Source organism: Diplodia corticola (assembly GCF_001883845.1).
Source record: "Diplodia corticola strain CBS 112549 chromosome Unknown scaffold5, whole genome shotgun sequence".
Classification (NCBI taxonomy): Eukaryota; Fungi; Ascomycota; class Dothideomycetes; order Botryosphaeriales; family Botryosphaeriaceae; genus Diplodia; species Diplodia corticola.
Window position 1 is genome coordinate 139,002 of NW_017971484.1, and position 20,546 is coordinate 159,547.

Here is a 20,546-nt window from a genome sequence, read left to right on the forward strand (position 1 = left end):
AGAAGTCAGACCACGCGGGGATTCTGGTCGAATGTATGCTCGGATCGCCGGACGCTACCTGTGGAGTCAAAAACAAGCCTCTTGCGGGATCCCCATGGGGGAGGACAGCGTCTGTGTGCAGAGTTCCGGCGGAAGGATGTCGACACGGCCGCCGGAGGATGCAAGGAAATAACCGATGCCGGCGCCTCTTTTGCCAAGCATATTGGGCATTGGTCAGTACGGGTTGGCCAATGATATCGGACCTCTAGCGGCTACTTCCATTCGGGTGAAGCAGTATATGATTTTCGGTCCAAGGTTTTCATCTTCGTGGTCATCGGCGGGGCAAGTGACGATGCAATGGACCGCGTGGCCATGCTTCGGAAACTTGCACTACGGCCAGTCCGCCACCGAACTCCAGATCCAGTACAGATCTTTCTCCCCATGTAGCGCGGTTCCAAGGGGCGACCCCATCCCGCCGTACACGACTGGATCCCGCTGTCCGGGGACGTGACTGTCAAACTCACCCTGCAAAAGATCCTGGCGGCCTTGCCCCATCTGTGACGCGGCTGAACTGAGTGATTCGGCCCTGCCATTCGGCAAGACTACCGCAGTAATTAGCTCAACAATACTCGTATAAAACGCGGCAAAAGTACATACCCCGCTGCACGTAGGCCAGACCGCCATTCAGCCTAGCCGCCTCGCGCAGATGCTCAGCCTGCGGATCCCCCACGGCACCGGCCGAGTCCACGACCGCCCCAGCCGGGATGTCGAGCGGCAGCCTCAAGGTATCCTCTACCGTCCTCGACCGCCCGAGCGCTGCCATGCCGAGAGAATCCTGCTGCTGCTGGCTAGCCGGCCACCGGCCCTCTCCTCCCGACTGCCCCGACGGCCCCAGCCCCGGCCGCTGATCCCCGCCCTTCCCCCCAGCCGCCGGCAAGCCGACCACGGACGTCAACATAGCCTCGGCCTCGCGATTCAGCAACACGCGGATGACATCCTGCAGGATGACGCTGCTCTGCATGGGAAGCTTTGAGCGGTAGCCCAGCAGCTCCTGTAGGCGGTAGATGCGTGTGATGTTGCGCTTCGCCTCCTGCGCGCGGTCCGACAGGGGATCCGACAGGGCGCACACGACCATGACGATGGCGGCGTTGAAGAGGTTGATCGCCATGAAGGCTACGAGGTGGGTTTCTGTGGCGAGCTGGGCGAGGTTGGGGAGCTCCGTCACGCGGGATGTGCGGACCGCCGCGTTCCACCACGTCTCGGAGTTGAAGCCGCCGGGCATGGCCATGGGCTGCGGGGTGTCGGCCACGTGCAGGGTGGATCCCGGGGTTGAGCCTTGTAGGTTTACGGGGAGGACGCGGGTGAGGTAGTTGACCTGCTGGGCGAAGAAGGGCCGGTGGAGGACGATGACGATGTTGTCGTAGGTCAGCTGCAGGGACAGGGCCTGGAGGCGGTGCGCTCGGGCCTCGGCGAGCGTGTCGACGTGGGTGTCGTTGTTGAGATCGAGTACGAGATGGGCGGGAAGGCGCTGGTGCCAGTCGCGTAGCTGCTGGTCTATTTCTGCGACCACGTTCGAGCGGTCTCTCCGAGAGGCTGCTTCGCCGCCCCTTGTGCCGAAGATGGCTTCGATCATGGGAGAGGCGATTTGGTACAGTGTATTCAATTCGCGCTGGTAAGCTGAATAGTGGATCAAGGTGCCGCCGCCGTCGCTGGAATTATACCTGAAGCAAGGGCTCTCGAGCACATCCGCCGGCATTGAGACATTGCAGTCTTTTTCATTGATCCCCAGCGGCCTCCCGTAGGTGATGGAAGCAAACCTGCACACATTCAGCCTCTACGAAAATGGATGGGCTAGTGAAGATGGCCCCTACCTGTCCCAGGTATAGATAGTCCACCACACCCGTTTCCGCTCCTCAATCTCGCCTGGGTCGCCCCGAGAAGGCTCGCGATGCAGTCGCAATGCCTGGGCCATCTTGATGCTCGCGCCCAGCAGGGCAAAAGAAACGTTGGGCTTCCCATGATAGACACCGTATGAACCTAGTAAGATGCACACCTGCACCGAAGTCAGGTCGGAATCATCCATCAGATCAAACAGCCGCAGCTCCGTCTGGCGCAGCAGCTCGGAGCTCCAGGCGCGAAAGTCTTCGGCAAGAAACGCTTCTTCGACGGCGTTTCTCTGAGAGCGGTACCAGGCAGCGAGGCCGACGACCATGGTCAGCAGAGTCAGAAAGCCTTTTTGCTCAGGCGAGGCGAGGCCGTCGGCGACGCTGTCGTATTCCTTGCGGAACAGCGGCTCGTAGATGACCAGCGAGAACCAGTGCACGCGCTCAAAGTACTCTTCGAGCAGAAAGTCTACGACGGGGCGCGACGGCAGCGAGTATCCAAGGATGTGGGATACGGGGCGGACATGGCGGGTCTGGTCGGTGGCGGCATGGGGGGCGGCGCGAGCGAGGTTTTCGCCGTCGGGTATGGCTGAGGTGAGCCTCAAGTCCATGTCCCGACTCCCCAGCTGGAAGATCTACACGGGCGCCATCAGCCGGGCTCGGACCAGGGTGAGGGCAGAGGAGCAAGAGCAGTTACCCTACGGGTGATGCCCATGGTCGAGTCGGCTTCGCCATAGTCGTCGACCTGTGACACGTCCTGGGCCGAGGCTGGCGTCGGAGCTGCTGGATGGTCCACCACCTCAGGCACGTCCCGAGCAGAGGGCGTCCCTGTGACGTCTGCCGACGGGCGGGGCTCTGCAGTGCGGTCGCGTGGCTGACGACTGGTGCTGGAGCTGACAGACAGCTTTTGCCTCCTGCGAGTGCACGCGCTCGGTCAACTGCCGGTCCGGCAGATGTGAGGCAAGGGCGCACTACTCACTTGGCGCGCGGACGCGTGGAATCAGGGTCGGAGATACACTCGGCGTCGGCCCGGACGCAAAGGGTGCATGGCCGGAAGAGGTCACACTTGGCACATGCGGTCAGCAAAATGGCGTAGCAGGGATTGCGGGGCGGTCTGGTCACTCACGCGGCTCTTGTGGCGGCGGCAACGTTGGCACGCCTTGCTGACCTTTCCGGCGGAGGACATCTGGGGCTGGCTTGGTGGTGGGACGGGGCCGGTGTCCATTTCGGCAGCGAGAGCACAGGACGGAGCCGGCGCGATGTGGGAGGGGAAGGGGAAGGGCATTTTACAGCTGGCCGATCCGCGGGCCGCCGGAGCTCCGCCGGCGACTGTCCTGGAGCCAAGCCCAGCCCGCTCCATCCCGCACCCACCTTCCGACCACAACGGAGCACAGCTCCTCGCCTTCTCTAGCTTGGCCGACGTTGTCTGCTGTCCGTGGAGCTCGGCTGGGCGGAGACAAACGCAGCCTCTGAGCACAGTGCTCAAGACCCCCCGCCGTGCAGTGGGCTTTCGCCTCTCCTCACGGCCTACGCAGATGGTCTCGTTCTCTGTCGTCTTCTGCTAGTAGCAAAGTACCGCAATGACAGGGACACTCATGCGTGCGGACAGCAACCACCCGGAATCAGTTCATGGAGTCATAAACAGAACCGCGAAACACGGACCCGGCGAACTCTCGGATTTTTTAAGCAGTGTCAGGAGAACATTTCACGAAGACACTCAGTTCCCTATTCTGATATACGAACGTCCACAATTCCATTCCTCACCCGTCCCGCTCACAGTCGACTAGACGCATCCGCAGCCTTGACATTCGGTCCATAAATCACAGTCTTAATCCCCTCCCGTATCGCCACGCCCTGGAAAGCCCTCTCCGCCTCCTCAAACGCATACCTATGCGTGGCCAGCTCCGCCACACTAACCGCGCCCCTGCCCAATTTGTCAAGCTGTTTTCCTGCTCAAGGGCGCCGGGCTCGGCGTATACATATGCTTGCTTCCAGACGCCATTATCGATGTTGGTTGAACAAAGCTAGCTAGCAAGGTTTGGTGTTTAGCTGTAGGAGGCTCACAAGGCTGCTCTCAGCGGACTTCCCCTGCATCAGCCTCCGCCAGCGACGTGGTCGACTGCTGTGTCCCAGCTGCCCATTTTCCGCCTGAGTTGACTGATTCGTTCGTCCATTTTCTTCCGCCGGAGGAACCTGGTTGGCTTGCATAAGCTCCGTCGGAGCCTTTTGAACCCACCACACTATCATAGACGGCTCGGATCCAGTCAAAGCTACATGCGGGGAAAACAGTTCGAAAGGAGCAAAGGTGGTCGGATCCCCAGTTGAAGTCGCTCTTGCCACTGCCCAGCAGCCACTTGCACATGCATTGCTTGCGGCAACGGATTGCACATGCATACTTGCGCTATTACCGTGGGTCTCAATTACAGATTACATACCATCTACTTTAACCATCATCATCACTTCATCCCAACGAACGCCCATTACCGTTCCTCCCCCCTCCACCCTCATCTAATACCCCGTCCCCTCGCCCCTCACAACATCCATCCGATACGTCTCCCCATACTCCACACCATCCTGATACACGCCCTCCAACACCGGCAACGGCGTCTCCGCCCACACCTTCTGAATCCTCCGCGCGCTCTCCAAAAACCTCTTCTCCACCTCCGCCCTCTCCATCCCCTCCCGCACCACCAGCCTCCCATCCCTCTTCCGCCACTGCCCCCCAACAAGCACGTGCCTCACATCCCCCACATGCGAATGCAGCACGACCGCCGCGACGGGATCGACCCACCCCAGCATATTCGGCGACTCCCCATCGAAAACCACGACGTCCGCCACCGCGCCCACCCTCAACACGCCCACGTCGCCGCCCCTCCGCAGCGCCATCCCGCCCGCCCGCGTCGCCAGCAGGAACGCCTGATTGACGCTCATCGCATTCGTGCTGGGGACGCGCCAGTCGCGCAGGACGGCGCTGGCGAAGCGCAGCCGCGCGCTCTGCAGCCACAGGCGCGCCTGCCCGACCATGTCGGTGCTGTACGTGAAGTGCGTGTCGACGCCGAGGGCGGCCTGGTCCTGGGCGAGGGCGGCGTCCGGGTGCGAGTGGCCGTAGTGCATCTCGGACTCGGGCGTGGTGGAGATGTAGTGGTCGTGGCGGCGGAGGAGGAGCACGTCGTCCGGGGTGAGGTAGGAGGCGTGCGAGAAGATGATGGGGAAGGTGGTGTTGAGGAAGTCGAGGGCGTCGAGGAGGGTGGGCGAGTTGGCGTCGTACCAGGGCCCGCCGAGGTAGTGGGTCGTGAAGGCGGTGATGTTGGAGGTTCTGGAGGGAGGGGTTTGGGGGTTAGTCGGCTGGATTGAGGCGGTGGGGAGTGGTGGGGGAGGGGGATGGGGATGGGGATGGGGATGGGGGAAGACGTACTTGGCGAGGTTGATGACGGACTGGATCTCGTCGGCGTCTGCGGAGGCGAAGGCGTCGTAGGCCATGCCCATCTCGACGAGGCTCTGGTCCTGCCGCTCGGCCAGGTTCTGGTTCAAGTCCTTGAAGTTGGCCATCTGGTCCGCGATGCTGAAGCCGTTGTCCAGCTCGTGGAAGGCGTAGCACCACCACATGCGCACGCCGCTGTCGATGGAGGCGTTGAGGTAGGCAGCCGCGGTGGCGTTGGAGAAGGTGGCGTGGGCGTGCTCGAGGATGGACGTCACCCCCGAGTTGAGCGCCTCGTAGATGCCCACCAGCTGCCCCAGGTACACATCGTCTGGGGTGAAGACGGTCGAGGCTTGAGTGAACTCGCCGTACCGCTGGAAGTACTCGGCGAGCGTGGTGTTGGAGCCCAGCGTCTTGTAGGCGGTTTGCCAGCCGTGCCGGTGGGTGTCGACAAAGCCGGGTGTGATAATCTTGCCTTCAGCGGAGATCCGCTCGGTGCCGGAGGGGATGGTGACGTTTTGAGAGTCGTCGAAGATGGCGGCGATGCGGTCTCCGGTTATGAGGAGGGAGGTGTTCCAGAGGACCTTGGGGGTCTTGGTCGCATCGTCAAAGGAGATGACGGTACCGCGCTCGAATAGGGTCGAGTTGGCTGACGCAGCTGTTGAGGTGAGCAATGCGATGCAGGCCTGCCATAGTGCCACGTTTTTCCGGCTCAAGAATTGCATGATGGAAGGAGGCTGTTGTAAGAGTATTCCGCAACTGCAATGAGCATCTTCTTGCCTTCAAAGGAGTTCTTATAGCACCTTTTCACTACGGATATCGGCACTGTCGAATTTCGCGCTTCCAGTGGTCTATTGATGGAATCAGGGTTGGGCGCATCGGCAGAGGCAGCATCTCCGCCTGCACGACCATGCCGCGCTGACACGAGACTGTTCGTCAATGACCGATCTGCCATCGGTGAAGACACAGCACGACAGGGAATGGACCATGCTGCGGCGAGAGACGGACCTCTAACCGGACTTGCCGATCGATCCGAAGTCCGTCTCATCAGCGGTGGTGTGCGGCTCGGGTGAGGCGAGATGGATCTGCAAATGATCAATATTCCTACACTGCGGGTGACGTCAGCACTTCTTTCAGCCTCGCCCCTCACGATGCAACCCTGCTTCTCCCGAAAAGAGCAATTGACCATGGTTTACACTGGGGTTGGCAAATCCGACGGCCGTCGGATTTGCGGATATACAGCCCACCAAGCACCGCACGACGCACTACGCGCACGTCACGCACTCACCACGTGGATACCGCTGTGGGAACTCTGCATCTATACCATTCTCGATCTCGGATTTATCGGCTACCGCACACTATCTTCCGAAAACGGGTGCTCTCTAATTCTTTGCGGCGTCGACAGCTCGGATAGCGCTCGCCCTGGGCAGAATACCCGCGTTCTCGAGCGATCTGAACGTTTCGATCCAGCAGTCGTGCGTGTCGTCGAGGCGGGCCCAGCCGAAGCGCCTCGCCTTGGCCGTGGATCCGATGGTCAGCCAGCTTTTGCCCGTGGCCCACATGAAGAAGCCCCAAGTGCCCCAGTCGAAAGCATCGGCCCGGCCGCCGTACTTGGCCACGACGCGCTCCCAGACGGGCTTCTTGTCCTTGGCCCACTCGACGAGGTCGATTTCGTTGGCCATACTGTCGGCCTTTGACGCCGTCTTCTCGAAGGATGGCTCGGGGACCTGTCGGTGTAAGCATCTGTCAGCAGCCCTTTCCAGCCCGGTTGCTGCTCACCTCCAGCCCAAAGTATTGCGCGAGCTTCGGCCAGAAGTGGCGCCAGACGATGACGTCGCCGTTGCAGTGGTTGAAGGCTTCGTTCTTGCACTGGTCGGACGTGGCGGCCCAGACGCTCATGTCGGCGATGCTCGGCGCGTACGACTGGTCGTCGATGGAGTCGTAGAAGAACTTGTTGCCGGGGAACAGACCGTTGCCGCCCATCTCGCGCGAGATCAGGAAGTACAGCGCGACGGTGAGCGCCTCGGACATGCCGTTCGCTGCGAAAATCAGCTGCTGGCTGGTGCCGGATCGGATCACTTCTCGGTAAACAACTTACAGTGAGGCGTGAAGCCGACAATGCCGTTCGGACGGATGATGTTGTAGGACCAGGCATTCCGGCGCTTCTGGACCTCGAACATGTAGTCCTCCTGGGTGTAGTAGAAGTTCAGTCCGTCGTCCTCGTAGCGCGGCAAGTCCTCGGTGAGCGGGACGGGAACGGGGCCGAGATGAGCACCATAGTGCTGCAATGTACACGTCAGTCCCGTGGATTGTTGCATTTCTTGTAGTCTCACCTTTCCGCCGGTCTGTAAGCAGACTCTCTCTAGCTTCGGGCAGACTTTGTCGATGACGTCGATGAAGTTCTTGAACAGGGGCACGTTGCGGTCGCGCAGCTTGGCGAAGTCGTCGACGTGCACGTACGAGGTAAAGAAGGCGTGCGTCACATCAGCGCAAGCGTGCGCCAGTCTCGCCTCAGTCTCCTCCTTTGGGGCGAGGAAGTCGGCAGCGACGAACTCGATGCGGGGGTCGATCCAGTAGTTCGGCAGCTCCCGGCGCGACGAGATGACTATTTTGGACCTGAGCAGAGGAGGTCCGATTTAGCTCTTCGGGAGATTGCTTTCTGGGGACATACCATTCCGCTTTCGGCGTGCGGATGAGATGCTCGACGATAGCATGGCCGCTGATGCCGTTGGCTCCACTGACAAACGCCGCCTTGGCCGACTTGGGGACATAAAGCGTGTTGGTCATCTTGTTGGCTGATGGTACGTCCGAGCTTGTAGGCAGAGTTTCCGGTTCCTGCAGCATCATCTCCCAGACGTTCCTCGCAAAACTCATTTGAAGACGCCTTCTCTCGCCACCAGCACGGCCTTAACTCTCGTACGAGCGCTAAATGCCGGTACAGATGGCGCAATTGTGGGACTCCTGACGCTTGGCGTTTTAAGAAGATCCACTCCACCAGCGCTTGGGTTCATCGTTGCACAGACAACTTACCTGGCGAGATCCTCAGTCAGCACCCGACTTTGGAAAACTCACCATGAACCGGATTTGAATTCAAAACCTTGAGTGAATTCAATCTGACGCCCATATATGGCAGGAGTGATCCAAGGTGCAAGGTGTGGCCGATGCGGATCCGCCGACAATTGATCGCCGCGATCGTCTCGCCGAGCACTCTTGACCAATGACGTCGTTGACTCTCCGGGCTTGTGTCCGGCCAAAAGGCTCCTCTCCGGGCCGCGCTAGTTGCCAACCACTAACGCTATCATCCATAACGGCAACATGCGTGACAAGGAATTGACTGCTATATCAGAATGCTGCGCCGCCTCGTTTCCAGCGAGTATTTACATAGTATCGTAGTCACCACCAATTGGGAGGCCTGATCAATGCAAGGGTTTACTGAACTGGAAAGGGGTGGTGGGGCTGTGTACAGCCCCGCAAGGCTTAGAGGTCACAGTCCCCCTACATAATCCAGTACATTCACGCGGGATCCCGCCCAGGCTCCCGTCATAGTCCTGCCCTTCTCGGTCGCTACAATTATCAAAGGAATTTTTGAAATACTCACGTCGTTCGCCCTGCCCCAAGTACCATACCACAGCTTCTCGTTTTCGATGGCTCACCAACCCTGCCCGTCCTGCCAATATCCATGCCAGCCCAGTTTATCTGGCCAACATTGCCCAAATCACTCCCTATGCTCCATCAAGGTCTGTTAAGGCGAATCAAAGTGGTACCAAATCGATGATCTGAGAGCAGAACAGAACACATCTGATCACCAACGACAACGGGCTGAGCCTTGAAAAGGTTCTTCTCGATGAACTCGCATGCCACTCCCTTGCCGCCGTGGATATCGTCATCTCTTACATCCAGCACAGTGGAGTTGATGTCCTCCGCAGTGCATTTATAAATCTGCAGCAACGAAGCATCCCAGTCCGAGTCATCACAACCACGCACATGGGAATCACGTCGCAGTCAGCCGTGGACGAGCTTGCTGCAATGATTGCCGGAAACAAAGGCATCCAAGACGGCAATAACGGCATTGCAGTCTACAGTCCCCGGAACGGTATGGATACCTTCCATGCCAAGGGCTGGCATTTCCAGCACAGAGACGGCTGCCCGGGCGTCGCCATCATCGGGTCATCGAATCTTTCCAAGCCGGCTCTCATTAGTGGGACAGAGTACAATGTACGCGTACCCTGGTACGAGTCCGCAGGTGTCATTGGACCGTTCGACGCCAAGTTCGAGGACCTCTGGGGGAGAGCGCAGCGCCGAGATAGCCAGGTCTACTTCTACGATGAGGGAAGCCGTGAAAGGTTCAGATTTGAGCTTGAAAGCTACCTGCGGAGCACCCTACCATATTTGAAACCTGAAGATTTGCCATTATTGGAAGCTGAGAACCGGATGGCTGCTGCTGATTTGATCCGCGAGGATGGTGTTGTAGAAAGTGCCGAAAACTCATTGAGGACTATTCATTTGGAAGCCGAGGACCAGACGACAACTCCTGCTGTTCCGACCAACCATAGTCTTACTCTAGGATTTCAGTATCGAATGTTGAAACTCCACAGGAAGGGTCGTGAAGAAGTGTTCGCTTCTATTTGGAAAGCATATGGCGATACTTCTTCTGGTTCGCCTGACTGGATACAGCCGCAAGACGATAATATTGCGGATTTCCTGGAAGTCCTACAAGTCCTCTTCACATGCATCCTGGACTATGATCGGTTGAACGCAATGCCTCCAGGAGCAATACCACCCGGACTGCCGTCTGCGCAGAAGTGTGTGGAGTACGTTTCTTGGGAACCCATCCAACTAGGTTTATGACTTTCTGCTAGCTAACTTCAGCCGATGCAGCATTTCAAAACACCTTTCTAAGTTTTCTGAGGCCTCCAAAATTGCAAGACGGTATTTTTATGACCGAGAATTCATATGGTTATATGATTTCGGGGCCGACTTGGGACTGGCCTTTTGCGAAGTCATTAGGCAGGAAGTATTAGCACGCATTCTCGTCGATGACTTCGTAAGGATCACACAAGCATTTTTCGAGGTGCAAAATAAGCCATTCCCATATTTTACTTAGACTCCAAATGCTTACACAATGGTATTAGGCTTTAGAGGAATACACCGCGGATTGGGACCAAATGCATTAGGGGGACTGAGACTCGGTAGAGCCAGGCATTCATGAAAACTCACCAAGGCGTCTCGCGTGTGCAACTCGTCATGAAATGTGAAGAAGCCATGAGTTTGGTGGAATTCTGGTTCGACGTGGAGTTGATGGCTTGGTGGATATGGTGTGCCGGTATTTAGATGTCGTAATAATTCTGGGATGTTTACCCCGCTGTGGTATACGAGCCTGTCGAACGGCGAAATCGATACTCCATTAACTAAATAGAGGAACACCCCGTTTAAGGACTAATCTACCCGAAAGCTTGCAACCCTCTACATGAGCAGCTGAGTCCGAAATGCACAAAACCCGCAACTGTAGGCCAAATGAGTCGGGCCCTTCAAGAAGAGGCATTCTTGATATCCAGAATTGTCCTCAAGTGCTCCATTGAAAGTGGCTCCTTCTCAGACGCCGCAAGGAAGCGAGCAATCTTGACCACATTCTTGATATCACGCCCGTTGAGCTCCGAGCGAGCGAGCTCGTCAAAGTCAATGCCATCGAGGTTGCAACTTGCTGGGGGAAGTCTGGATACGAAAGTCGACCAAATCTGCGCCCGAGCGGCAAGATCAAGGTCCGGGTACGTGAGGATGAGGTCGATGCGCGAGCGGAAGGCGTCGTCGATGGAGCTGACGCGGTTGGTCGTCAGGAACATCACTCCTTGATAGTACTCGAGGTTACGGAGGAAGACTGGATTTTTTGGTCAGCTGTACGCCGTATCAAGCGGTTGGTGGCATGACCAGGGGGCCTTACTGGAGACGAGCTCGTTCTGCTCAAGCCTGTCGGAGCTGCGTTTCTCCATGAAGACGTCGGCCTCGTCGATCAGTAGCACCGCATTCCACAGCTTGCAGCATTCAAGAGAGTCCTTCAACGTGGCCTCCACCTGCTCAGAGTCTGTACCCAAGTCACTTGCCCGGAGCGAGTACAGCGGCACGCGAGTGCGCTCCGAAACTATACCAGTCAGCAATTTACATATCAGGCAGTGTTTGTGGGGTAATACTGGACTCTGCTGTCAGTGTTTTACCGACACCGGGAGGGCCGGCCAGGAGAATGATGATCCCTTTCCCCTTGTCCAAGATCACGTCGTCGAAATCGGGAAGGTCCAGTTCGTTGCGCTGCGTAAAGGCAAGCAGCAGCTTCTTCTGGGCCTGGGGGAGAACGAGCTGCTCCAACGCACTTTCGTTCCAAGTTGGGTCTGAGACGTCATCCACGTCGAATTCACCTGCCCATTGTCAGGATCGCTCAAGGCATATAGTAAGATCAAGTGTCCCTTACACCATTCGTTGTTGCGAAGATCGAAGCCTTTGATTCGATCTGCGACGCACAAAAGCCGATTCTCGACACCTCTCACTTTGTTCATCTCCAACTCTTCATTCGGTCCTTCTTGTTCAAGGTTAGACTTCTCAAACACGGCCTTGTCGCCTGAGCAAAAGGCGTCCGACTTTTTGTCATTCAGAGGAGCATGCTTCGGCGCAATGTTGGATTGGCAGGTAAAGAAGGCGAAAGGGTCAATCACGATTCTCCCGGAAAGCTATTCGTCGTGTTTAGTGACACGGGCATTGAAGGTCGAAGTTGTCTGAACTCACGGGCTTCTCGCGAACCGTCTCCAACTTCGAGTTCAGAACGTACTTGGTGCCTTTGTACGTCTTTGTGAGGCACTTTTGGCTGCACAGGCTCACGTACTGATTGCCCTTGGAAAGAAATCTCCTTTTGATCACATCCTGATCCCTCTGTGTCGATAGCGGTTGGATGGAGAGCTTGTCGAACTGTAGCGTTTTTGCCTCGACGATTTTCATGCGACCTTGGACGACACCAAAGTATCTTCCATTCCACTCGATCTGCTGCACCTCGAGTACCCAGAACCTTGGGTCGTTTGGAGGTGTGAGCAGGCTTAGGTCGTGCAGGCGGAAGATGGTGACGGCATTGCCGCACCTGAAGACGACCAGATCACCGGGTGGGTACAGAGTCCATAGATGATCGAAGTCGACGTCGTTGGTTCTGCGCATGTCATTGGCGATGCTGAAAAGCGGATCCAAGGTCGGTTTGAGAGCATTTATGAGAAGGGAAACTTCCATTTTGGTCTGCTCATCCTCCTGGCGTTCATGACGCTGTAGAAGTTGGTGCCATCGGTGAAAGAAGGGCTTGAATGGGGCGCTGAACTTTGTCGCCTCGTTCGGGCGGATGACGACATCCGGGTAGTCTCTCAGGACGTCCTCCAGGACATGGTTCAAGCGGGGGCTCTGCACCTCAATGGCTGACGTCTGCCACTGGCCTTCCTTGGAGCGCTTGAAACGCTGAATGATGGCCGAGTGGGCACCGATCTTCTTGAGCATCCGGTCCTCCTCGGCAGCCTCAGCGTGCTCTGACCAGCGGGGTGCACAGTTGCATTGTGGGTTGCTCGTCGAGTACAGCGCTTTGACCTCGGGATTGGATCCAAACAGGGGATCGACTTTGTCTTGGTCTTTGTTGGCCTGCATAACCCAAGTCAAACTTCACAGCCTTCAGTGTTTCGTGACGGATTGGAATCCAGCGCCTTCTATGGCTTACCGTGTTGTTTTCGAGCTCGTTGTTCAGCGCCTCGCTGGAGGAGTCCTCGTCAGAGTCAAAAGACATGTTGCGACTGCGTTCATGTGGACGAGGCGGGTAGCGCCGGCGACGGCGGCAGCTCATTCCATCCATTGTCGAAAGATAAAGGAGGAAGGGAGAGTTGCAAGCCTCGCGATTTAAGTAGACTTTCACCCACGAGGCTGAAAGGCAGTGCCCACAGCGACGGGTAGGCAACGAGATGCGCTCGGGTCAGAAAAGGCTGCAGTGCTCCATGGTTGGACGCCCGCACGGACCATTTCGCAATTCCTAAGAAATCAGCCTTGTCGGCTTGACCAGTAACTCCTGCTGGATCAAAGCGTGAAAACTCCGGGCTGCTGCCTATACTATGCTGTGGGGGGTGACAGCTCACTAGCGTGATAAACTGCATGCGCTCCATTGCTGCCTGGCAGGCTGGACCACAGCCACTGATACGACAAAGTGGCGCAGCACCTGGGAACTCTCCAATGTCATCTCATCACCAATCAACAGAGTTTAACCATTAGTCTTGTAACAGCCCACCTCTCCTCCACTTGATATTGGGAGCTTCGAATTCTACCTCGTTAGGCTGCATCCTGCAAAAATAGCTTTCGTCGCGATTAAGTCTCTACTTCTTGCCGAACTGAAACTCTGCTTTCTTCCTGCGCCCAGCCGCCCACATACGTGCTCAGTGAAGTAGGTACCAACGAAAGCTTTGATATGTTCATTCATGGTGTCCCCCTAGCGCGATGGACAGGATATGAGGAAGTTGAATCATAACAGCCCCATATCGAAGCCCAACTTCCTCTAGGACGTGGACTCCGGCGATCGGTTTCCGAATCCACCAGAAACCTGGCACCGGTCCTCACACTATCGTGGTATTCACAACTCCCACACGCTTAAAGGTCGGAATCCCAATCTTGGACGTCCGTATCCACTCGGCGAGCTCCGGCCCGTCATCCCCTTGCTCAAGCGCGTACACGCGCCCCATCTGCGAGGCAGCGATGGGCGAAAACGGCAGCACGCTCTCCATGCCCGCGACGGATTCGTTCGACGCCCAGCCGTTGCTCTCGGGCGCGCCGTCCAGATACGCCACCATCACGCCACCTCCGGCACGCGTCACCAGCACCTGGACGTACAGCAGGCCGTCGTCATCGATGTACGACATGGCCGTCATCTGGCTTCCGGCATCCAGGGTCATGTTCGGCACTGCTTCCGATCGATTGCGTAGCTACAGTTAGCCAAACTCGGTCGCTTGCAGAGGTCCTCTTACCTACCGCTCATATCGGTGACGTTCCACGACCTGCCGGTCGCGTAGTACACCTCCTTCAGGCTGCCGTTGTTCGCGCTGATGTACACGGCCACGCGCGGAAAAGTGTCGTTTCGCCACGCCAGGGCCGGAATCGGCGCCTTCGCCAGTGCAGTGCCGTTGTCCGCGACGACCATGTCGTCGTCGTCGGGCAAGATGGATTCGAAGCCAAGTTTGACGTGCGGATACGCCGCGGCGATGGGGTCGCCCTTGTTGGCCGACCGGAACACCACGAATTCGGTGCCGTCGCAGAACGAGGAGCCGCAGTCGCCACCGTGTACCACGAGGGACGAGTCGGGCGTCGCTTGCCAGATGTTGTCCGCGACGACGAAGTGCTTCCATGGGTTAGTGAGCAGTGATTCTTTGACGTAGACCGCGCGGATCTTGTTGGAGGCGGATATGAAGCGCGTGTGAAAATCGTAGCGCTGGCGGTTTGTTGTCAGCTCGATTGGCAAAAGTTCAGGCTGTACTTACTTGTGCTCCGGAGGGCCACGGCCAGTTGTTGGCCGAAATAGCCGTTCCGTTCTTCGGATCCATCCCAGTGGTGTTTGTTTTGGTCAAGTTCCACGTCTGGGCTGTTGTGTCGAGGTCGGCCAGCCATATATCGAGGTTGTTGTCTTGGTAGTACACTTGGGAGTGATCTCGATTCTGCCGGTCCGTGTAGTTTACAGCAGCGAGGCGTGAAAATGAGGCGATGCGCCCAGCCTTTGGTGTGCTGTCTGTGCTGTTTCCTCTGCCGGTCGCGCCGTTGTTTGGTTTGTTTCTCTCCTCGGTTTTCCCGTGCTTTCGACTTGCGCCAACGCCGACTCCTACGGCCACTGCAACGGCGACTAGCAATACCACAGATAACACAAGCCAGAATGTCTTCCTACGCAGACAGCATATTTTTGATTTGTTCGTTGATGCTCCACTGGCCCCTGGAGCTTCATGCTTGTCCAAGACTTCTGGAGAATTGCCACTCGGCCTCACCTCTGGCAGATCGCCATTTGGTATGACCTGCGGTAGATTATGGCTGTCGTCCAACTCCGGTAAGGGTGCTCCTTGATCAACCTCCAGTGTGCTGTAATCGTGGACAGGTCGCTCTCTTTGCTCCATGGTCGTTGTAGTGTGCAAGGCTCACACATCCAAGAACTGCCAAACGCAAGGGAAGTTTCGGTTTTAAGGGCTCGGTCGCCAAAGTAAATACACTGTGAGTGTCCAATGCTGCGAGCCCAGGGGCCTAAGTCGGAACCACGGATGAACAAGGAGCGAAAGGAAGTTTCCTCAGCCTCGCATATGGTTACCTACAATGCCATAGGCAACACCACTTCGAATAATTCCTGACTGCGAAACAACTGGAAACTAATCCTGGAGGTTTGAATCATGCGGTGGCAAATGCTGCAAGGAGGAGAAGGCAAAAGGCTGGTGGAAAGATGAAGGCAATCTCAGCCGCTTCTCGTACGACTATGGTAAAGGTTGCCTAGCCGTGCATCCTTCCACGCGCTAATCAGAAGTCACAGACATATCAGAGCAACACTGAAAGGCATAGACACATCGATTCATAAGTCACAGTCGTATGGACTATCGGTGGTTGTGTCCCTACTCTGTGCGGGGTAAAAGGTTGTCACTTTCCTCTTTCGTTGCTCTACGCAGCTCATTTCGACGAGTTTTTATTGTGCCAGGACACCTTCTCGGCAGCCTCTACGACGAATCCGATCCGGTTCCACAAGTAAGCCGGCTGTGACGTCGCGTTTCATCGCCCCTTTACCCCGCGAGACATGCACGACGCAATCGACACCGCCGTACGGGGCAACGTCAAAGCGGTGTGCCCGACAACGGCGACTACGGGCAAAATCCGCCACGAATTAACATATAAATTATACGCCACTTCATGTCTTCCTATAACTTTATACGTTATTCTGTGTATTTTACACGTGAGTCAAATTATATACACGGAGGGAAATCAAAAACATAAAGTGCAAAATAAATAAGATAACGTGTAAAACGATAAAAAAAATAAAGGATGACGTGTAATATACTTTAATTTGTGTCGGATGTGCCCATAGTGGGCAACCATGGCCGACCTGCGGCAAGACTTTGTTACCAGCAGCTGGAGTGGCAGGCGAGCAGCAGGGGCAGCTAGAGTAGCAATGGGCGCGAAACAATCTGCCCACGGCTATCTTGTTGGTGTTGTTGCTGAGTCGAAGATCGTTGCCGCGACATAAAATTAACAACACCTGCCATGTGGGTCAAGCCCATGGGGGCCGTGGCACGGCCCGCAGACCGGATCACCTACAGGCAAATGCGACTCGAACGAACAACGTGAGGAACCCGTCTCCCCCGGGTATTGATCTTGATGGGAAAGCGAAAGAGATGATCTTCCACAAGCCCCCAAAACCGTGCAACAGCAACTGCGGCTGAAGTGGAGCTGCCCCGTTATTCCTCTGAAGATTCTATGTTGTCCCACACCACAGTGCTCACGATAGCCATCTCAAGCAGCAGTAAGCTGATCTGGGTGTTCCAAAGATAGAATGCTAGGTGCGGTACTTAATAGATGTGATTCTGCTCCAGAACCCATCATCATCAAACAAACACCACTCAACAACACAACAGCAACCGCCTCTTCAATCGAATCATACCATTCACAAATCTCAAACCGCCTCTTCAATCGAAACTCATCTTCCCCAAATCTCAAACCGCCTCTTCAGTCGAATCAAACCTTCCCCCAACCTCAAACATGTACGCCCTCAAGAGCCTCTGCTTCGCCCTCTTCGCCGTCAACGCTGTTGCGGCCCCCTTCAACCAAACCCTCGAGGCCCGCGGCAAGGTAAGAATCACACCCGAGACATCTCAACAGCCAGGCCCGAAAGCTGACAGCAACACCGCAGGACCTCCTCTGCAAGAACACCGAGGGCAACTTCAAGATCAACTCGGACAAGGCCGAGCGGGCCATGCACGCGGCGCCGGTCGGCAACCCGCCGGACAAGCTGCCGCAGACCAAGAGCGGCTACCCGCACCAGTTCCACAACGCAAAGGGCCTCAAGTGGGCCAACAGCCACTGCAACGACAAGAACGCCAAGCTGCTCGAGTTCCCCGTCTTCGCCGACGGCCACCTGTTCCAGTACGACGAGAAGAAGAACCCCTCCGACGCCAGCTGGGTGGGCCCCGCTCGTGTCATCTACACCATGCCGTCCAAGGACTACTGCGGCGTCATGGCCCACACCACTGGCAACAAGGGCGATTTCGAGCTGTGCGAGTAGAAAGGGGGAGGTTTCGGGATCGAGACTGGAAAATGTGCTGCACGGATCGGAGTCTGAGGTTTTTACGCTGGTCACATCGGAGTACAGTTGGGATAGATGGTTGCATTTGATCGCTCTTTTCATATAGTTGCAATATCATGGGTTCGGCACCTTAGATGGTCTCATGCGAAGTGGTTTGGTTTCTCCGCGATACTAACATTTTTACCAGTCTTCTTCTATAAAGGTGTGCACAACAAGCGTGATGTGACGAACAATATTTCTTGATACCATTTCACATGAATGGTTAAGAAGAGATGTACTTCCGGATGTATCATTTGATAACTCACGTACGAGAACAAGAGACTTGTGTGATTACGACCGAGCGTCTGCTTCAACTACTCAAGCAAGGAGGAAGTAGGAGACAGACGTTACCACCAAGGCGAGACAGGATAAATCAGCAACGCCTATATTCATCGCGCAAGGCTTCAACACGGCACACTAAGAGCATCCTCAACAGTCTACGAGCGCATCAGAGATGTACCGTGATGGTTCAAATGTTGCCTGTGGCTGATGGCGCACCGGCCAGAGGCACGGCCCCCGCAGATCCCCCCAGCCCAAACGTTTCGGCTGCCCCACCACGAGGCTATGCGTTCCAATTTTAGAGAGCGTGAAGTGATCATCATTTCTCGCCTGGCTGGATGCTGGCACCTGTCTGCGTGCTGGCGCTCATTGAGCAAATGCTTCCTTCCATGGCCGCAACCTCAATGCCCGGAGCTTTTGCTCCGCATCCTCGCGTCTCGTGCGGACCTGACATAAGGCGAGATCACTCGCCTGATTCAAGTAGGCGGTGTATACGTCGCCAACCGGTGAGCATGCAATCCGGTCATCCGAGTCTCATCAAGTTACGAGGTTTACTGGGGAACTTCCATATCGAGAGTGAAACAAGTGTGTCGCTGCTATAATCAGTGGTTTTCGGAACATCTCCTACCCACGAGATTCATGAAGTGTTCATCCTCCAGTCGGTCTCCTTAACTTGCCATATCCGTCCGGCTCCAGAAGCCGCTCGAGTTCATTTTGTCTCGAAAGTTATTCGAAGACGTGAGAAAAGTTATTGTCTCATGTTGCAGTATGGACATTCCAGTGCTCGTAGAAAGATGTCATCATCAGGTTCGGAGTCCTCGTGTTAAAGTTTCATGGCGTGCTCGGGTGGCGGAGAGGTGGTAGGCGAGCCGGAGCTTGGTACTGTCTTAAATGAACGCACGAGTCACTGCTCAGGCGACAGCATTAGCGAACAGCGGGGAACACGAGCAGATGTATATATGGTGGCTAGTAGTGAGGGGTTTCGTGGGTGTAGAAGGGAAGCGATAACGTACCACCCTCGAAATCTTAACGTACCACCCTCGAAATCTCAACGTACCACCCCGCCCCACTTGGCGGGCAAATTGCACGGAGCGGGTTCCCAGAGTGTGTCCACCAATGAGGACGAAAGGTGCAGGTTGACATCAGGGGCGGGAGCGTAATATACACGCGGGGCTTGGCGGGAGGTGCACCCCACAGGGCGTTTATGCGTCTTTGCTTGGCAGCCCCCGTTTCATGGCCCTCCGCAGACAAAACGGGAGGCGCGAAGCTGTTTCTGGACCTCTCTCTTCCCGATCGAGCCAGCTGTGACAGCGCAGCGGGCCGTGACTCCGCCTGTCAGTGATGCCAAGCATGTTTCAAGCGGACCGCCAAGGCGGCTTGAGATGTTTGGAATCTCCGCCGCCATGTTTCCAGGGACTCCGCTTCCACGAACCGTCGGAGATCTGGTGTGATGCGATGACGGGCATAGGTATATAGACGGGCATGGTAGGGTTGATCTTCACTTCTCCAGCACCCGCCTCAACCTTCCCTCCACCTTCTTTTTTTTCCACCAGTACTCACCACCATCACCATGAAGTTCGTTTCCACGCTGGCTCTGGCAGCCCTCGCGCACCTGGCGTGCGCTGTCCCCATGGCGGAGAGGCGTGCTGATGCCGCCACGCCCGTCGGCTACGCCTCGCAGAACGGCGGCGTCACTGGCGGCGCGGGCGGAGCCACGACGACCATCTCGTCGCTGCCCGAGATGACGGCTGCGCTCGAGAAGGGCGATGACACGGCCAAGGTCATCTACATCAAGGGCAAGATCACGGGCGAGGAGAAGATCTACGTCGGCTCGAACAAGGTAACTACGTCGCTCCTCCCAATGCACCTGCGGCCATTTCTGACTCAACCCCCCCAGTCCATCCTCGGCGTCGACTCCGACTCCGGGCTCGAGGGCATCGGCCTCCTGGTGCGCGACGCCAAGAACGTCATCATCCGCAACCTGGCCATCTCCAAGGTCGCGGCGGACACGGGCGGCGACGCCATCGCCATCGACGGGTCGACCAACGTGTGGGTCGACCACTGCGACCTGTCCAGCGACCTGGCGGCGGACAAGGACTTCTACGACGGGCTGCTGGACATGTCGCACGGGGCCGACTACATCACCGTGTCCAACGTCTACTTCCACGACCACCACAAGAACTCGCTGGTCGGGCACTCGGACTCCAACGCCGACGAGGACACGGGCAAGCTGCACGTCACCTACGCCAACAACTACTGGAGCAACGTCGGCTCGCGCTGCCCGCTCGTGCGCTTCGGCACCGTGCACGTCGTCAACAACTACTTCGAGAACGTGTCCGTGTCGGGCATCAACACGCGCATGGGCGCCCAGGTGCTCGTCGAGAACAACGTCTTCGACAACGTCGTGCAGGCCCTCGTCTCGGTCGACTCGTCCGAGGACGGCTACGCGGTGGCGCGCGGCAACGACTGGGGCACCGCCACCAACGCCGCCCCCGAGGGCACCCTCACCGAGATGCCTTACACCTACACCGCCGTCGAGGCGAGCGCCGTCAAGGCGGCTGTCGTGGGCAAGGCCGGCAACACGCTTTCTGGATTGTAGGCGGTGGTCTTTGTTACTAGTGTTTAGTTCATG

General features: G+C 56.8%; 8 protein-coding genes across 8 annotated transcripts; 3 read left to right on the forward strand and 5 right to left on the reverse strand.

Annotated features, from left to right (window-relative positions):
• Positions 1 to 369: 369 nt before the first annotated feature.
• On the reverse strand, positions 370 to 3,087 carry BKCO1_500049 (c6 transcription factor; the record flags this gene model as incomplete). Its single annotated transcript, XM_020276870.1, has 6 exons — positions 370 to 581; positions 637 to 1,796; positions 1,851 to 2,497; positions 2,560 to 2,776; positions 2,842 to 2,927; positions 2,989 to 3,087. 6 exons carry the CDS (start codon positions 3,085 to 3,087, stop codon positions 370 to 372), a joined length of 2,421 nt encoding a protein of 806 aa, XP_020133923.1.
• Positions 3,088 to 4,370: 1,283 nt separating this feature from the next.
• BKCO1_500050 (amidohydrolase family protein) lies at positions 4,371 to 6,005 on the reverse strand (the record flags this gene model as incomplete). The annotated part of the gene is made up of 2 exons (XM_020276872.1): positions 4,371 to 5,178; positions 5,278 to 6,005. The coding sequence occupies 2 exons, from the start codon at positions 6,003 to 6,005 to the stop codon at positions 4,371 to 4,373; spliced, it is 1,536 nt and encodes a 511-aa protein (XP_020134046.1).
• Positions 6,006 to 6,662: 657 nt separating this feature from the next.
• Positions 6,663 to 8,154, reverse strand: BKCO1_500051 (nucleoside-diphosphate-sugar epimerase; the record flags this gene model as incomplete). The annotated part of the gene is made up of 5 exons (XM_020276873.1): positions 6,663 to 7,007; positions 7,060 to 7,319; positions 7,379 to 7,562; positions 7,614 to 7,896; positions 7,952 to 8,154. The coding sequence occupies 5 exons, from the start codon at positions 8,152 to 8,154 to the stop codon at positions 6,663 to 6,665; spliced, it is 1,275 nt and encodes a 424-aa protein (XP_020134047.1).
• A 1,110-nt stretch (positions 8,155 to 9,264) lies between these two features.
• Positions 9,265 to 10,128, forward strand: BKCO1_500052 (helicase; the record flags this gene model as incomplete). The annotated part of the gene is made up of 1 exon (XM_020276874.1): positions 9,265 to 10,128. The coding sequence occupies one exon, from the start codon at positions 9,265 to 9,267 to the stop codon at positions 10,126 to 10,128; it is 864 nt and encodes a 287-aa protein (XP_020134044.1).
• Positions 10,129 to 10,808: 680 nt separating this feature from the next.
• Positions 10,809 to 13,144, reverse strand: BKCO1_500053 (aaa family protein; the record flags this gene model as incomplete). Its single annotated transcript, XM_020276875.1, has 6 exons — positions 10,809 to 11,155; positions 11,219 to 11,416; positions 11,466 to 11,687; positions 11,741 to 11,996; positions 12,052 to 12,936; positions 13,013 to 13,144. 6 exons carry the CDS (start codon positions 13,142 to 13,144, stop codon positions 10,809 to 10,811), a joined length of 2,040 nt encoding a protein of 679 aa, XP_020134045.1.
• A 748-nt stretch (positions 13,145 to 13,892) lies between these two features.
• BKCO1_500054 (fungal fucose-specific lectin protein) lies at positions 13,893 to 15,431 on the reverse strand (the record flags this gene model as incomplete). The annotated part of the gene is made up of 3 exons (XM_020276876.1): positions 13,893 to 14,236; positions 14,305 to 14,761; positions 14,811 to 15,431. The coding sequence occupies 3 exons, from the start codon at positions 15,429 to 15,431 to the stop codon at positions 13,893 to 13,895; spliced, it is 1,422 nt and encodes a 473-aa protein (XP_020134050.1).
• A 1,621-nt stretch (positions 15,432 to 17,052) lies between these two features.
• Positions 17,053 to 17,575, forward strand: BKCO1_500055 (ribotoxin; the record flags this gene model as incomplete). The annotated part of the gene is made up of 2 exons (XM_020276877.1): positions 17,053 to 17,142; positions 17,204 to 17,575. The coding sequence occupies 2 exons, from the start codon at positions 17,053 to 17,055 to the stop codon at positions 17,573 to 17,575; spliced, it is 462 nt and encodes a 153-aa protein (XP_020134051.1).
• Positions 17,576 to 19,484: 1,909 nt separating this feature from the next.
• BKCO1_500056 (pectate lyase) lies at positions 19,485 to 20,513 on the forward strand (the record flags this gene model as incomplete). The annotated part of the gene is made up of 2 exons (XM_020276878.1): positions 19,485 to 19,754; positions 19,812 to 20,513. 2 exons carry the CDS (start codon positions 19,485 to 19,487, stop codon positions 20,511 to 20,513), a joined length of 972 nt encoding a protein of 323 aa, XP_020134048.1.
• Positions 20,514 to 20,546: the final 33 nt, after the last annotated feature.